The sequence below is a fragment of the Habropoda laboriosa genome, unplaced genomic scaffold, assembly GCF_001263275.1.
Source record: "Habropoda laboriosa isolate 0110345459 unplaced genomic scaffold, ASM126327v1 scaffold2, whole genome shotgun sequence".
NCBI classification, from domain to species: Eukaryota; Metazoa; Arthropoda; class Insecta; order Hymenoptera; family Apidae; genus Habropoda; species Habropoda laboriosa.
In genome coordinates, this window is record NW_017100190.1 from 629,134 (window position 1) to 647,098 (window position 17,965).

At 47.4% G+C, this 17,965-nt stretch overlaps 1 protein-coding gene across 3 annotated transcripts; it reads right to left on the reverse strand.

Annotated features, from left to right (window-relative positions):
• Positions 1-751: 751 nt before the first annotated feature.
• On the reverse strand, positions 752-17,734 carry LOC108580177 (electroneutral sodium bicarbonate exchanger 1). Of its 3 annotated transcripts, XM_017943871.1 has the most exons (21): positions 17,415-17,734; positions 14,058-14,188; positions 13,419-13,553; positions 11,220-11,358; positions 10,920-11,139; positions 10,725-10,848; positions 10,232-10,408; positions 7,892-7,995; positions 7,633-7,818; positions 6,911-7,117; positions 6,410-6,822; positions 6,169-6,334; positions 5,711-5,869; positions 5,469-5,618; positions 5,136-5,411; positions 4,673-5,062; positions 4,494-4,601; positions 4,287-4,421; positions 2,198-2,376; positions 1,998-2,112; positions 1,157-1,234 (listed from the first exon to the last, which is right to left on the reverse strand). In XM_017943871.1, the coding sequence occupies exons 1-21, from the start codon at positions 17,426-17,428 to the stop codon at positions 1,157-1,159; spliced, it is 3,606 nt and encodes a 1,201-aa protein (XP_017799360.1). In that variant the 5' UTR covers positions 17,429-17,734. The 3 variants fall into 3 exon arrangements, with proteins under 3 accessions (XP_017799361.1, XP_017799362.1, XP_017799360.1); XM_017943872.1 differs by lacking the exons at positions 13,419-13,553; positions 14,058-14,188; positions 17,415-17,734 and adding exons at positions 12,281-12,346; positions 13,049-13,104 and having other exon boundaries at positions 752-1,234; XM_017943873.1 differs by lacking the exons at positions 13,419-13,553; positions 14,058-14,188; positions 17,415-17,734 and adding an exon at positions 13,049-13,130 and having other exon boundaries at positions 752-1,234.
• Between the last annotated feature and the right edge of the window lie 231 nt (positions 17,735-17,965).

Here is a 17,965-nt window from a genome sequence, read left to right on the forward strand (position 1 = left end):
AAGAATGAGGATCGTTGCACTCGCTACCTGAAAGACTGCAGTACCGTAAAAATCTCGTTTCGATCGTTTCACTTATATTCCCTTTCTCGAGACAAAAAGGACATCCTTCAAGGGACGGCGTTTACGCGTGGCTATTCTCTTCTCAGTCGTGCTAAAATTTTTCAATAAAAAATGTGCAAAATTCCCCTCTAAGTGGCAAATTACGTTTAATCATCACATCCTACCGTTCTGTGTCTCGATCTGTATTTATCCATCGTACAAGAGAATTTCACCGTTGTCAGCGTAAAAAACGATGCTGTACATTTATACCGTGTATAATTAATAATACTATATTGTCGGTGTTGGCCGGTGTTTTGACGACTTTTAATACGTTAACGAAACGAATCGAGCCGGTGTTGCTCGCGTGTGAGCGTTTGTTCGGAAAATAGTGAACGTTCTCACCGATGCTCTCTCTAGTACCGACGACATTGTAACCCTTTCGACGACGCGTATCGGCCGTGTTCCTCAACGCGGGACATCCCTCGAAGGAAACGTCGATATACATATATTGTATATATATCAAAGGGGTTTTCTTTGGCGTAATTCGCTATGGACACAAACTATTTAATCGCTAGATTAAGAGTATACGTTATTGCACACTGACACGAAAGTTTGATTCGAGATCCAACGATGACAATGTTCACGCGTCGACCTGTCCGAATCGAGTCTTAAAATCTAGAACGTCCTACTTCGAAATTTCAATGGTGTGCGCGTTTCTTCAATTCTCATTACAAATAAACCATGTTCCTGTCAGCTTCGTCTAGGTATACTTTATCCGTAGATGGCACTCGTTAATTGCACTCGAGCAAGGATACAGAACTGAAAAAAAAAAAAAAAAAACAACGTTCTCGTTCTTCGCGTATCGGTGTTTCCTAGTTTCGTACAATAATCATGGTAATACGCTCTTTGTACACGTTGTTGCTCGCATTATTGTCCTTGCAACAATGTTCTGTCTTCACCACCGGTCATCGAGATCTATCACTCGACGATCTGGACGAAATTGTAAATCTCGTGCCGATTTATCGATCTGACGAAATTACAAACGTTCCTTCTCTCTCTCTCTCTCTCTCTCTCTTTCTCTCGCTCTCTCTCTCGCTCTCTCTCTTTTTCTCTCTCGTTAGACAGAGGTCTCGGCCGAGGTAGTGCCATTAATCGTTAACTGGCTGATGCTTTCCTTCGATCGTATCAAGTCTACCTGAAACGATGAAATCAAACATTCCGCATAATTTCGCGCGAACGCACCAACGATAAGCCGATCGTTTCAAAGAAGCGCAAATCTATACACAGCTACACGCGAAGATGTTTGAGAAAAGTTTCGTAACGGAGCCTTGAGTACACTGAATTTAAACGTCATCGCTAACAGCCTCTTGAAACTACGTGTCGCACGGTGATTATTTAATCGTTACGATTGATAGTATCGTAGGTACGAGAGGTTTACGATCGAAAACACATGCACGAATAGATGGAACTACGAAGGTGCAAAACAATAAGGAGATCGATTCATGCGAGTGTTAATTTGACGATACAATCTGTTGGATAATCTCAATAGAGATCGAGTTGCATGTTAAATATCTGTCTACTGTTTCTCTATTCGTACTACGTGTGGAATATTCATAGGCGAACACTGCATGCTGCCGAAATATACGATTGTAGCGGGAGTATAACGTGTTTCGTGCTTGTAAATATGACAATAGGGATCGTACGATCGAAGATTAACGTTCTGTTTTTCTTTTTCTAGCACAGAGTCGTCGGTGTTGTTAAAGAGACAAAAATCTATCATTGGGACAAGACGACTCTGCTCAAGGGTTCCGTGCAGCCCCCTTTTTTACTCTTACTCACAGTAGAGTATAGGGGGTATGTTGCATGCCGGTGTATTGGTGCTCTTGCTGTGTGACTTGCCATGTAATTAATCGGTTTGGTGATGGTGGTTAGAATTTAGAGTCATTTACGTTTGTCACCTTGATAGAGATCCCACTGTCATCCTCGTCCTCTTCGGTCATCGTAGTCAGTCTAGTGGTCTCATCGGCCATCAAAGAGTTTTCTTTCTTCGAGTGCTTCTTTTGCTTTCCAGCGCTAAATTGGTTAACGGAGTAATTGGTTAACGTTCCCTCTATCTCGTTATTCCGAAAAATTTCAATCGCGAACTACTTCTACGTACTTGAGGAATTTCGATTGTTTCATTTTCTCGTTGCCCTCGTTCACCTGCTGCCAGATCCCTGTTTTATTCACTTCCTCGCTGATATTGATGCTCGCCATCGGGATCTTCATGATATTGCCGTTCGCCAGCGAGATTTGTATGTTTCCCGATGGACCGTAATCCATGGATTCGTTCTGCTCCTGGGGGAAGAAACCGGGAACGTTCAGTTTCAACGCGCTTCGGCTGCCTGATCGTTAACTTTGGGGAAAAAGTGTACAAGTCAAGCCATGCATCGAACTCGGCAAAACTCACGCCACTACCGTATTCATCATGTCACAGACTTTCGGAGAAAAAACGACGACGACAGGATCGGTGGGGGGAGTGTAAAAAAGGGAAAGCGTTAAATCGGTTGGTATCGATCGAGCTGGTAGACGTACAGAAAAAAGGAGACAAACAGAGTAGAATAGCGCATTCGGCTGAAGTACGAGCAGGTATCGCGTGAAAAAGTAGAATTAGCTCGATTACTCTATTTTCCTCCGTGATACCGGAATTATAATAACAGGTCTAAGCGGATCACTGGAACCACGGTCTCGGAATCCATGCCATCGTTGTCGCGATCGCGATCAATTTTCATCGCAGTGCACGACAATTCTCAAGTTCAGCGCAATATAACGGTGTGATCTTTTAGCCAGGGATGTACATAGATAGAAAATGTTAAAAATTATTCTCGATGCTGAGGAATTATGGACGTGCACTTGTGGCCCACGTACCGATCAGAGAGCCGCAGGATTCGACGACCACCGCTACCTTTACGTGTCTCTTTGGGATTCTTTCGTTTCCTCATCGTCCAACTTTTCTGCCAACTTTTTATCTCTTTACCTTTCTTTTTTCCCCATTGCTTTGCTTTGCATTTCTTTTCATTTCTCATTCTCCGTATGCAAACTGCCTCAATGTTCGAGTTATGCTGTTTCGCATCTTGTTTTCTTACCTAATAACAATCTTTTGCGATGGTACGTGTGTAAGGGAAAATTTGGAAGTTACGGTACCGAAGATCCGTCTGATTTGCCTTTGCCGCGTGTAGCCTGTTGTTCCACACGTGTCGCTTCGTGTCAGGGACTTCGGAGCATAGCATGCGGATAAGAGTGTGTCTGTCTGTGTGTTTGTATACATTGGCACGTGTATCAGTGTATCGATCGTGTCGCGGTGAGTGGTGCGTAAGGACAGAGCTGGGATTATAGAGAGATTTGTGTGTGTTCTTAAATAATAATGTATTTTTACATGTCAAGCAAGGTAGGCAATCCGTGTTCGTCGATACATCGAACCGGTATACATGTGTATTGAACGGTAGACGAAACATTTGCGGTTCCTTATAGTTTCTGCACGTGTTGCGATCAAATGATAAAACGACGTTTGGTACGTTGAACAAAATAAAAAGAAGAAAACGATAGATTCGTCCACGTTTTATTAACGAAACTTTGTTTAGGCCGTGAAAAATTGTGGCGACGTCATAACGAACATTTTACGATTTTTCTCAACGGTATAAATATCTTCGATAAATATGCTTTTTTCCTTCTTTCTTACCTAACTCGACTACAACAACAAATTCAACACCTATCAAAAGAAACGTATCCAAAACGCTACTGCCATCTCGAATAACAAGTGTATAATTGTTACATTGTAATTAATACTGGTCGGACCGAGCGTTACTTCTTACGCGAAATTTATTTGGCACTCGCTGTTAGTTGCTGGTGGTATATACGAATGGAAGGTTCGTTGTAGCAAATTTTGGTCGAGGAACCACCGAGCGTACATCTTTAATTTCGTATATATTTTAGGCCATTCTCCTCGTCACTCTGGCACGTTTAATGCTAAAATTATTATTGCTTGGTCGGAGAGGAGCATTAAACATAAGATAAGACGACGAGGAGTGTGAAGGAAGAATGGAGATGCTTTAGGACGTGTTTACGCGTTGTTCGTCCCGTTTCAAGGCAGGCTCGTCGTAGTCGCAGACAGTTACCGTGACCACGGGGCGAATGTTCGCCACGCGGTCACCTCTCGCGTGCTATTTACGACAAGTGATGATATTTAGTATTCGTCTCATGGTGCTAACCTCGCCGCTCTCCAGCTGTCGAAGATCGTCCGCGTGTTTCTTGCTCGGTTCCGGCATTACGTCGTCCAGAATCTTGAGCTCCCGTTGAGTGAACAGTAGGTCCAACGATTTCCGTATCCCGATCATCACCACCAGCTACGAGCAACGTGAATTGTCTGAGTAAAATGTTCTTGCAATTAACGAGACGCTTAGAGTAACGCGATTTACCATCAGAGGGAACAGAATGGAAGTGCTGCTGAAGGATTTGATGATCCACAAGCAGGCAAGGCAAGTCAGTTGTATCGTTGTGAACAGATGCACGCGTTTCAACGGTACCTGAATAAAATAAGAAGCGTGAAAATATGTCGAATCATTGTCGAGGAATAATTTGACGTTGTTCTTCTCACCTGTCGAAGGAACATGTAATCGGGTTGGTATTTCACTGGCATCAGCATGATCAGAATCCTGTCGAAGAACTGCAGTCCTTTGAGCGAGGCGACACCCATGTAGAGGAAAACTCCGAATAGTACGGGCATCGGTATGTGTCTCAACATTGGCGTGAGCAGCACGGAACAGCCGATCATGAGAAAGATGAGAATGTGTGTGACACGTTGTTCGCGTACTCCAAGAAACTGTGGCTTCTCTCCGGGCGCGGCGCATTCCGATTCCAGCTTCAACGAGTTCACGTGATTGATCGAGAGCACGGTGGCCGCGACGAACCAGGGTAACCCCATCACGGAGCAAATTTCTATGAGGATCGCGAGAATGAATAGATCCAAATGATAACCGCACCCTTTCTGTAAGAGGAAGCAAACGACACGTCCAGCAAAGAAATCGTCTTGTAAAAACGAAGAGAGGAGGGACACTCGCCTTTAATTTGTTCTCCTTTCTGTTCACTATCACGGCTGTAATTTGCTGATCCATGAAGATCAGTATAGTGCCTAGGAGAGCTGGAAGACACGCGACGATCGCGCTCCACCATGGGTTACTTTGAAAAGGCCAGATGATCCATCCTCGATCAGCCAAGGTTGGCTTAAACTCCTCCGGCACTTCGAGCTTCGGCGTTGGAATGTTCACGAAATGGTCGAGCGTGCTCATCGAGAAGATCGCGATGATCACCGCGAAATCGCTGACCACTTGTCTCACCTGTATATCGTAGACGGGAGAAATCAGACATCTCTGGAATTAGTTTGAGCAACGTACCTTTGACGGGAAGAAGAGAGCGTTCTTGAAATCTTTCAGCTCGACGGATAACAAGAATGTGCCCATGAATAGTATAATTGACATGAGGAACACATCGGGTATGTAGTGGGTCTGGCTGCAACCGTCGCCCACCACCGTGCCATTGTAACTCTGAAAGAAAGTTAACGAAGTGTCGAGATCAAGGGAACGATTGCAGTTTGTAATTTTCGGCTAACGAGCTTCGGCTTCTACGTTCAATTAACCTGGCATGTTTTTTGATCCAACGCCGTCCAATTGACGTTGTCGTAGCTAGAAGGAAGGCTACCATTCGGCGGCCTGCACCAGCACTCGTAGTCGAACGGGTCGTTGGCGTGGGTATTAATAGGGTACTTCTTGCCGATGGACAATACGTTTTCGATCGCCTGAAAGAGTGATATTCACTTTCTCTCGTCAAGATCGAGGTCGATCGAACCTTGGAACTGTACGGGGTCTCGAAGCCCGAGCGGAACGCTTTCGATTAGACGCGTACACCCCGCGCGATTCGTGACCCAAATGTCGGGAAATTTTCGCTGATGGAGCGATTCGCGAAGCACACACAGCTACATCCCATCCAATTAACTCGCCTCGCGGTAGAAGGACACGGTTGCGTAATTCAGATGCAACGGCGAGGGACAAGAAGCGATTATTTTCGAGGGAAAGAAGACGAAAGGAAAGAAAATACCTTGTAGATGAAGATGAACGCGATCAGGGTGGCGAAGTTCTCCTCGGTGAACCGTGTGATGTAGCAGACCAGAGCACTGGCGTCGATCGCGACGAGAATCAGCAGAATCAGGGTTATCCACGAGCCGATCCAAAAACGGAAAGACATGTAGTTCCAATCTGATTTTCTGCGGACAGAACGATCGAATTTTAGAACGTTCAAAAGGAACTTTTTAAATCCGTGCAACAGGATTTGTGCTCACTTGCAAAATTCGTAGACTATAGTTTCGAAGACTAAAACAGGACCGGTGGAGCCGAGAATGGTGAGAGGTTGCCCGGAGAAAAATCCGTACCCAATGCCGCAGACGAAACCGGAAACCAGCGACTCCATGGCGGCCATATGTTTCCCCGTGGCTTCGCCGAGTAAGCCACCGAACGTGATTATGGGGGAGAGACAGGCGAAGTAGAGGAAAATGAACGAGGCTATACATTGAAGAGCCAACGCGTCTTTGAAGTCGGAGAAGTAGAACGGCGCTTTTCTCTTCACGTCGTTCATCAAACCACCGAAAAGTCTACCCGTCCTCGATAGTCCGGACTCTTCTCTCAACTTCTGCTCGTCCGCCTCTTCGTCCAACTCCTCCCTCGGTTTCTCTTCCTTCGGCCGCTTTCTTACGTCCTGTAAACCGAGTTACAAACCAAGCGATCCGAATGATAGCGAAAATGGAAATTGCCAGTTCGTTTCCTGCGAACATTATCTAGTTTACCTGCGAAGGAATGGCGGCAGGTGGTTCTATTCTGATCGCGGGATCCCATTCCCCGGGAGGTAGAACCGTGACCGCGTCCAGGAACTCGTCGATTCCGGCCAGCAGATGATTTCTGTTCTTCGCTTTGTAAGCCACGTCGTGGAATACCTCGTCGGACATGAGAGTCGCCATGGCGCGGCCGATCTCGTGGAAGCCTGAGATTCCGCCCTGCGTGATCGAGACACGAGGGCGAGAATCGATCGATTAGAGCTGACGAGACGAGAGGGTACTTTTGCGAAAGTAGGAAGTTGAAAATGAATCGAGAAGAGGTTTCACCGAGTGGATGCCCTATTTGCTAATCACGGTGCTCCCCGGTGATCGATAAGCGAAAAGTGGAGAGGAAAGATTGGCGGAAGAAATGCGACAAACGGTGGTACGGAAAGAGGCGGAGAATCGAGACGATCTCAAACGATAACGAACCTTTCATTCATACCCAGGGTAGAAATTGCTTCGCGTATCTCTCCAAGGCCGAGAATAACCGGCCAATCAGCCTGGACAATTGCTTCGTTAAAACATTAATTACCCGAAATGAGAACCTGGCTCTTCATCGCGTTACCGTCAATCCGCATATACCCGTTCTCCGGGAATTTCTTTTCTGTCGATACTCAGCAAACAATCGGATTCTATCGAGCTGGTGCGTAACGTGGGGTGGATTCGTTCGATACGTGGAACAGAAATCTTACCGTAGGTCCCAGCAGGACGAATATAAATCTCGTTGGCACAGGTACTTCCGTTAAGTCGCCCATTATTCCTGCCTGGCTCAATCGAATGAAAGCTGACAGGGTCTTATCTAAAAAATCCACTTCTCCTACGAGGATGTTGCTTGCTTCCGCTCCAGCTGGTATCTTTCTCATGAAGTGAGTGTTACCCTGTTGAAAGAGTCGTGAGAAGATGTTCGAAGACATGGTCTAACGTCAGGAGGTGAAATAAAGGCACACAAACCCTGTGATTCGCGTCTCCGTTCTCTAACGCGGACGAACTGTGATTTCTGCTAATTGACACACTGCTCGGACTTCGATCCATACCGTTTGTTCCTGGTTCTTGGCCTGAAAGAGATCTAGCTTACCGCCTACTGCCTCGTTTCCAAGGTGAATCGCAACGAGACGGTCGCGTGGGCATCGTAATCGAGAAGACTAGGTATTTTCCCGTTTCCTCTCAATTACCGCTTCTATCCAAGACCATTAGAAACGTTGGATAGCCACGACCCACATTCGCGTGTCGAAAGCGTTTCCGAGTTGCAGGAATCCGATACAGCGGGGATTCCGCGATATTGCGAGGAAGTCTTATAACCCGATCCTCTTATTCGCGACACTCACAATTGCCTATTTTCTTCCGTTTCACGTTCGATGCGAAGTTTCGACATTTTTATCCAAAATTTACAGAATAAGTCTCGAGATTAAACCGACGTTCTCGTTTAAGCCGAGTTTCTACTTTTGCGACGATCGTTACGTTACACACGAGAAACACACACACACACACGTATACCGGTGAAGTTTCCATTAAATGTCAAGAGCACGTTGCTCAACCCTTTCGAAGGGTAACAAATGCGGTAAACTTTTCCGATAGATTGACCACACGGACACAGACACGCTCGTACACACACACACACACACACACACACACGTACACCTAGTTGCAGCACTCGAGGACAGAGAGCCGATTTTGTTTTCCGTGTTTCCACTTGCTCTCGATAATCGTTTGCCGATACTGGTGTTATTTTGAGCGATCGTGGCAGGGTGGGTTGATTCTTTCGGTTCGGGATTCGAGCAACTCGCGACACTCTCGTCGTTGTGATTTTCGTGCACGGGGAAAAGATCCTTATTCGAAAAAAGCTTCTCCCCGAGCTTTTCTTCCGAGCTTTCTTCTCGTCAACGGAACTAATTGTACTAGATACAAGATGTACGTATATATATATATCTATGTAAAGAGAGAGAGAGAGAGAGAGAGAGAGAGCACGTTACTACGGGAAATCTACGGCGACGAGAGGGTTGTTACTGCGGCATGTTAGAAGAAGAGTAGTAGAAAGTGAAAAAGCAAGCACAGTAAAGCAGTTTACCGGGATTACCGGGTATGGCAAGGAAGCGGCTACCGGCGTTCAGCGCTGCTCCACTGCCGTGACCTGTTGCGCCGGCGATCGCCGGGGCGGAATTCGATTCCTCCACTAAAAATGAGCATGAAACACACACCAGGATCGTTCTTTATTTACAAAGGGAGGAGAGAACGAGAGGGAGGGGGGGACTCTGGTTTAATAGCGCGATACATGGTTGCGAATGGTCGCGCTTCGAACGTGTCTGCTCGAAGCTGCAACCCTTATCGCTCGGTATCGTTTTTATCGTTCGAACGATCGCGGACGAGGGGGGAAAAAAAGGAACGATTTTACCGTTGGGGGAACGCTGAAAAGATTAGACGAAACGTTAGATTAAAAATAGTGTGACAGTTAGTTAGGTACAAGGGTACGATATCGAATAGTGAAAGTGTACATCGAGTGACGTGCATCAAGTTGGACAATCAGAGAGAGAGAGATAGAGAGAGAGTAACAAAGGACATGCCTTTTAGTTAGGTAGTGTGTTTAGGTGTTCCTACTCGTGTTCTCTCGTGTCGATGCTGCGTACGGTCGCAGTAGTAACGGTCGGTACTAGTCGGACGGTTTGGCCAAGTCCGAGTAAGAGTGAAATCTTACGTGTGATTCGCTCCGTGCAATGCTCAACTACTGTAAAAAACACCGAGAAATCGACAGAACAAGTATATAGGGGCGAGAAATGTATCTTGTACGACCGGCGTTCAATAACGTATGTACAAGAGGTAAAATATAAAGGGAGAGAGAAATAGAGAGAGAGAGAGAGAGAGAGAGAGAGTGAGAAAAAATGACGAAGTCGTTTAAAGTTTAAACACAATACCGAGAGGAACGAAAAGAGACACGGATCTGTGCTATCGTTTGAAATTTCTTAGGAACAGTAACCACCTGACGGTCTAACCTTTTAGCTGACACATCGCGAACCATGTTGTGAATCCGACCACGTGAAATAAGAAACAAGTGTCAATACGTATACTTGCATCTATAGGCCGGTGTTGCTATACCACGGGAGATCGAAGTTTAGCGCGATATACCGGGGATCAAGTCTAGACAGAGGGTACGTATGATTAGGGTTGTTAATATACACGAGGAGAATGAGAGACACGGTTGGGGTTAAAAATGAATTACGGAGGAGATTAGAAAGCTGCGAAAGCACCGTCACCCTAGGCTATCGAGGCGCTGCACAAGCAGTCTGGCCTATGTTATACCTGGAACCAGAAGGTACGGTCCTTTCAGATCTTTCGCCTCTTTCGACAGCAAAGCCGTGTTCGAATTCGGGCAGCTGCTGCTGCGAGCGACGGAGGACGCGTAGGCGCCCCTTGCATCGCGACGCTCCTGTAAATCTGACGTCAACAACGCATGCAAACCACATGTACACCAGTAATCTGAAAATGTCGAGCGTTTTTCACGCGTTTAATGTGTGAGTGCTACTAACTCTGGAACGGGTGTATCGGTGTATTGCCGGAAACTTGTGGGCCCTAAGTTCTTTTTTACCACCAATCCAGTGTGTACCCTTGATTCACGTTCAACTTTGCCTTATCAAGCGAGTAACCAAAATAGATAAACGTAAAAACGTGTGTTTGTTCGATAATACGTGAAAGAAAGAAAGAAAAAAAAAACGAAAAAGACACAGAACTCAATTACTGTAGTATCTGATTGAAGTTTTGTTCGATCTGGGACGACGAGCGTTTGTGAACTTACTCTTGGAAGAAGAATGATTTCGGCCTATCTCGGCCAACGATCTGATAATAGGTAGTCTGGACATATTGTTATCTTTGCGTCTTTCGTGTTGATGCCGATGCCTGACCAGAAGTGCCTCCCTCACCTACGCGTCCCAAGATAAGAGCTTTCTCGTTAGTATATCAAAGAGGGTTCCTTTTTTCATTCGATCTGTACCTTCTCCCTCGCTTCGATCGGCAACGAGTCTTTGTTGATCATGTTATCGAGAACCAAATCGGCGATTTGTTCCAGGCTGGACGCCTCCATGTCCAACATCACGGTGCCGTTTAACAGCAGGCTTCTGAGCTCGAATAGGGAGTGCAAAGAGAGGGTCGCTACGTGAGGTTTGCTCCATCTGTTTCCACCCTCCTCGACGTCCTCCTCGAATTTGATCCATCTGGAGGGTACCAAGAGAAAACGAGGCTCGCGGTCGTTGGGCGATAAAATAGTAGGTAAGATGCCCCGGGGCTGGATTACCTGGCGGTTTCCTTCCATTCCATCTCGTCGCCATCCTTGACGAGCTCCTCCATTTCGGAGAAGAGGGGATGTGACTCGTGTGCATCGTCGCCGACTTCCTCGCCAAGGATGAACTGCACCCTCTGGGCTGGCGGTGTGACTGCAATTTCAGACAGTTGCCTGGTGAAACTCGACGCTCCTGTTGAACGCGCGACGAGAACGTACGAGAAACATCGAAAGTATACGTGTCTATATATCGATGCAGAGAAAGAGAAACAGAAGAGTGGACGTGTGTAGTGGAGAAAAGAGCAAATATAGAATTGTCTGAACGAATTGTTCGTAATGTCGAACGTGTTCTACACGCACACAGTTCGGTGACTGGAAAGAGATAAGAAGTAGTCGGAGAAAAAGGGGGATGAATGAGAAACGTTGGAATTAATTCGTCGAGCGGTGCAGAATGAACGACGCGAATTTTGCGTGCGCAATGATCCACGACGCATGCACAAGACGCCTAATTGTAAGTAAAAGAAAGGTGTGTCGAGCAGAGCACGGCAAATAATAGATGCGTTTTCCTATCGTTTTCCTTTCGTTTCCCTTCCGATAGCGTGCGGCATGGATCGTGTGAGAAGAGTCTCGTGTATCGGAAAAGATTTGTCGAGACCATTCGTGTGGCTATCCGTTTCCGTAGAACGATTACCGGTGCGATAAAAACAGCGGGAAATAATAATCCGAGTAGAGAGAGACTCGTTTTCGATTCGTGGAAAACGCACACGACACGCAGATAATCCACAATGACGTATTCCTGTCACGCTAACGACTGCAATGCTCTTTATGTAACCATGATAAACGACGGAACGATTTGATCCGATAAATATTAATCAAACGTAATTATTCCCTTGTGGAATTGTCGTACAGGCCGCGGCGAGTAACCTTGACGAAATTCCTCGAACGTAATTGTATGGAAGCGGGGCTCTCGTCGTTCGACGAACCGTCCAAATCATTCGAGCAAACGAATGGTCTCTGTTGGTGGGGAAAAAAGTGTCCGTGAATACACACAAGTTTTGGTACGTGTTCAGGCTTACGTATCATCTCGCCGTCGGGATCACAGATGCTAGATAGTCGACTCCTTCGAGTCATCAGCAATTGTCCTGAAACGTCAACGACACTCTAGCTCGATTATTCCCCCATAATCTCGCAGTTTCTCGGTGACTGAACGGCACCGCGCGCGATCCTTTCCAACGTCGTCGACGAATTAACCAAACATTACCTGCCGGTGGTTCTTTAATATCCGACCGAAAGCTCGCGACGTAAATAGCCTTTCTCCGACGAAATTAAAACTATCGATTGCACGCGACGCGGCGCGGTGGGAAGAGAATGTGAATCGCTGCATCGATTCTGCAGCTGCAAACGAAAGAACTGTTTGGGTAAACTCGTGGACCACCGACGTCGATCGATCACCCTTCTTCGTTCTCGTATCCACAAGCTCGGTTGATAAACTTCCAAGGGACAAAAGGGTGGGACCTGACGAGGGGAAAGGCCGGGACTCGATATCGGTCACCCTCTTGTACCCGGTGTGCCAGAAGTAGGGTGAACAGCCGGAGAAGTCGTGACAAGTGGTTGGCTGGTTGCCACATACCGTTCAATAACGCCGCAAAGTGCAACATACCGTGGAACGTTTACACGCGCGTTCTGCAGCAGCTATTTCGACGTTACAGTCTCCTTTGTCTGAGACATTGCGCATACGCGCTCCTACTTGTTTCATCCCTCGCACGCGGCAGAGACGATGGCCCCCGTTTAACGATCGGACGATCGAGCGAAACGAGAGATAGTTGGCGAAAGTTCTCATTTACCTCGTATCTCTCGACTCGTGGCGAAGTGGCTTTCTTCCCGGCTGGTTGGAGTAGATCTTTTCGAAGCCGCACGAGACCGATTAACGGAGTTGGATGTGCAGAGAAGCACCGACTACTTTAGCCTCGAAAACTCCTGACCTACAAGAGACACGACATTCGTCTCCCGTTTCTATTCGCGGGTGGTTATAGATCCTTTATGCGAAAAGGGATTAGACTGGTCCTCGCGCGCGCGTTCGATCATTTGCCGAAATGTTAAAACAAGGGAAGTAGCCCTTGCGAGCCGATCTTGACAGAACCCCTGGTTCTTCCATGCCACGATATATTGCAACGGGGTTGAGTAAAAGGGAGAAGAAGCAAGTGACGAACTTACTGGGTCTCTCGTTCTCCACATTCTCCTTATCGGCACAATACGTTTGACGTTGGGAATGATGGTGCTTGTGGTGACGACGATGTCTCCTCTCGCCTGGCAGATGCACGCCCACATACACCGTGTGCGCTCTGTGACCTGGAAGCAGATGAAAGAGAGCTGACGTCGGTGCTTCTCGAATCGCGGTAGTTCCTACGATTATCGACGATAAAAATGCCCCTCGCGCGCCCCAGGCAAACGGGGGAAGGATATATCCCGATCTGTTTTCTTCGATCCGTCCAACTCTCGCTATTCTAAACCATTCCATAATCTCCGTTATCGTGGACAAGGAGAACGGTAAGCCGAATCGATCGTCGGCGGACGCGACGCGACGGTTCAAGATCGTGCCGGGACAGGTGACGTCGAGTCCGGCGAGGATCGCCGCGCTGTTGAACGGAACTAATGATTTTCGAAGCACCTGGAACGCGACTTGTGTGAGCAAACACCGAAGCCAGATCCGTGTATCCGGCTGACCTACACGCCAATAGTCAACCTTTAGGCTCGATTAAATCGTACGGGAAGGTGTGCGAAGGTGAGAACACGAGCCGAGGGTTCCGGCCGTCGACGAACCGTTCAATGGGAGGAAGGAAGAAATTTCGATACCTTCGTAGTCTTTCTCGGTGTAAGACTGATGAGTGATCCGAACACCGGGATCTTTCGGAGCCTCGTCGTCACCTGTCCCACCTGCGTGGGCCGCGCCACCTCCACCTCCGATACCCGGCTGCATCCACGGTCTAAAAAATAAATCGTACCAACACGTGAAAACCACCAACTGATTACAGAGTACAACAGAGATTTCCATTAGGATAGTAAATTCGTCCGAAAGACTAGTCAGATGTTAATTAGCGTTCCCTTTGCCTCTGTTTTTCTTCGCTACCTTGTTCCGGCGCAATTGCCGGCCACGATTTCGCAAAGATTCTCTCTTGCTTGCTTGCTCGCTCGTTACCGATGCGACAGCGACTCCGCTGCGCTGCCGGCGCTCAAGTACACGCGATTCTCCGCGAAAGTGACCGGTAGTAACGTAAAGTGTAAATCATGTTCCCCCGAATTCTCCTCTCGTTTCAGCGAGACGCTGACGAGGGAAACGCGCGTGGGATTGCCATCCGCTCTCGCGATAATCCAGCGACGCACACGCGATTTTATAATAATTAAACATCCTCCGCGGGAAGTGTAATATCTATTCTAAAGCTATTAGCTGTAATAAAGCTTTTTCAAGCTTTCCCATTTTCCACTAGACTACACTCTCCGTCGGACACGTTATTGTTATCGTCGTTAAAATCGTTCGGATGCAACAGTTCACTCACAGCGGCGGATCACCTTCCGCGGACACTTGCTCGCGGTGCTGCATATTTCCCTTTGATATTCTTTCAATTGCACCGAGTGCAACCGATCGATTTCAGTTTCTCTCGTGATTCAGCGAACGCTGAACGGTCATTTTCGCGAAACAATGGAACTAGGTGAATACGCGCGACATCCGGCGACGGGACACCGCTAACGAGCAACTCATTAACGGGGCGGACAAAAAAAACTATCGCGTCTCGTTGCTCGGAATTCTTAACGTAGGTAATAATTGGAGGAGGTCGCGGAAGGCTGGCACGCGACACGGCGTAATCGCGAGCAGTCACAGTAGGCACGGCTCTCGATTATTATGCCAAAGCAGATTTGCTCGATGTCTGTGTATGTACGGCGCAGATGCATCTGGTGTACTTGAGGTTCGTAAAAGCGCGGCTCTTTCGGCGACGCGATCCCGCCGACAACGCAGATCTGCCTACCTCGTTCACGAGGAGTAATAACAGCGCGTAACCGTGTAACGACGAAAGTTCATTCTTCGCGTTTAGGTCGGTTTGCTCGATAGATGTTGGGCACAAGAACGGCGCATCTTCTCGTTACATCGCGTACTTTAAAGTATCTGCGTAATAAACACGGTTGTAATAATAATTATTGGGTAGGTAGCGGACGTAACGGTGAAGAGGCTATTAAAAAGCGTAGGTAGAAAGATGCCGTGAACGTAAGAAGACGACTACTGTGTATACACAAGTGCAGTCTTTATTCTGCGTATTCACTTTAGCATTCTCGAACGGGATAGCTAGTCGAGGTGTACTTTTTGCGATACACTCTTGTGAACGCGACGTAGCGGTGTGTCTATGAAATTCCGATCGTGAGATAATTGTACGTGATTGTGGGATTTTCGAAGAAACGAGGCTCGATCTGATCGAGGCCGATTACCGGAATGTCAAGATCACAAGAAACGTCGAACGGTCAACAGAGGATTACCAGCCGTCAAGTGGATAATTACCGCGCTATGATTATCTGCGTTCCACATATGTGCATGATTTTACATAATAGACGGCCCTCTCGCGTCGTCTGCCTACCGAGGGAGAGTGGTATAATAAACGAGGGGAAGGCACGGGATAATTGTTTAATTGTTGGAGGTCACCGGAGGTTTCTGTCAATACAGATGCTGAAAAGGCCGCTTGGAGGTGGCACGCGGTGAAACGGAGACGGGCACGGTGTCTCTCGAGCTGCAAATTCCTCCTCGGAGAGATTCTCCGGAGGTGACTTCCGAATTAGGGGCGCAGCTCCTACGAAATTCGAGCGAAAGAGAGAGGTCGGTGAATGAGTCCATTAACAAGCGACAACAACGTCAAATGAAAAGGTCCTTGTGACAGAGCACTTTTTGTAATTCGAGGAACGAACAAAGTTGCGCCGCTCGTGCGGACACCGGTGTGCATAATTGAAACTGCTCGTTACGGAGCAGCCTGCCACGTGGATCGAGTCGGATAGCGAGGAGGCTAGCAAGCGATCCTCCGAATTTCGATCGATCTCTAGGCGGCGATCGAGAAAACGAAGGATACAAACGTGGCGAGAGTTTGTAGGTTTAACACTCGAATGAATAATACAGCCGTGCATAATCGGCCGTGTTAGATCGTGACGGTGATACGGCCCCGGAAAAACGACGGAGCGCGTTAACATTGAAATTTATTCTCGCGTTGGCGAGCCGCGAGGAAAATTTCGCAACGCACCGCGTTACGCAAATCGCTTTCAAGAGTATGGTGACGATACTCGTAGGTGGGGTTACCGTTTTAAACGTGGAAACTCTGGACAGAAATAAGAGATATAACCGCGGGAGGTAATACGAGAGATGCGCATTTCGTGGAGTTTTCGATTCGATTGCCAAATTGCCAGCATTGACTCATCGATGATTCACGATGCACTTCTCGGGCTTGCTAATTCTCGTCTGCTCTTTCTTTGTTTCCTTTTTTCTCCGTTTCAGTCACACGTCGCTTTATGATACGCGAAACCCTCCTTTATTTGTCAGGAACCACTTACGACGATTTGTTTAGCTGTATGTAACAGTCGGGGGAAATTTGATACAGATGCGACGTAGATTAAACGGTCAGAATGGACAACAATAAAGTTGATAAAAGATAAACGACTATTTCTAGAGTTTCATAATTTCATTCGAACAACTGTGTAATCGGCATGAATTCTCCGCTTTGTTCGCTCCATTCGAAGGGGAACGTACGAAGATAAACGATGCACCTAAAATCGGCCTTGAGCAAACGTCGATAAGGGTTTCCGTCTATTACGTCCGATAACTACGAAGATTAAAGTGCATCGTTCAGATCATTCCGTACCGCCTTTCCTTTATCAGCAGCGGAGAAAAAGAGCGACACTCTCCGAAGAGAGAAAAATCGTAACGTAATGATAAGGCGGTGTTCGTTGCGTCGCGAATGTCGGCGATAAATTTCGTGAAAAAGATAGGAAATAAGCCAGGGTCGTACGTCGCGTTCGAGATAAACGTCAGGCTTACGCGACTTTCTTTCCGATTTTTCCTCCTCGCTGCACTGTACACGTTGGAACAGCACTGTTCGTCCTCGAGAACACGACGACTAACCGCAACGACAGACGGGGAAAAAGACGAGGATAAAGCAGCGGAAGATTTCCTACGGATCGTACTTGAAAGCGTCCATTAAGTTTATATCCTCGGTTTCCGTTTCTCCGCTAATCGGCTAATCTCCGCGATGTCAGGCACGAGATAGAAGCGACGAGTTTAGGGTTGAGTAGTTGGGTCAGTCGGCTGGCTTCATGGCCGAGTTGAAGTTGGAGACGAGATCCGGACAAGTAGATAGAGCGTTGCACAGCCTGGTAGACAGACAGGCGGTGTTTCCGTACTCGCGACCACTCTCGCGCACGTCACGCAGATTACACGCACGTTTACGTACGTCTAAGCACCGCGATGATCACCGATCGACTGTTTATCACCCGCTGTGTTTGCATTCCGAAGGCCTTTCATCTACGATCGGCGGCAGTCGAGGAGCGTCAGCCGACTAGTCCACGCGCGGCTAGTCATCGGTTGCTCGTTCCGTACACGCGCTGATAAGCCAACTCCCATCCAACCAGCCGCTCATTTAGTCAGATAATCTTACGATTCCACGCTCCCCCGTTTCGAACGCCAGCTGATGCTCTCGTGAACGTTCACGACGAATTTCTTCTTTCCTATTCGTACA

Excerpts from the sequence above, each read along its gene's own strand:
- LOC108580177 (XM_017943871.1), bottom strand. Across the intron at positions 5,619-5,710 it reads TGGATCAAAAAACATGCCAG|AGTTACAATGGCACGGTGGT; the intron begins GTTAATTGAACG and ends ACTTTCTTTCAG. Across the intron at positions 4,602-4,672 it reads ATTACATGTTCCTTCGACAG|GTACCGTTGAAACGCGTGCA; the intron begins GTGAGAAGAACA and ends TATTTTATTCAG.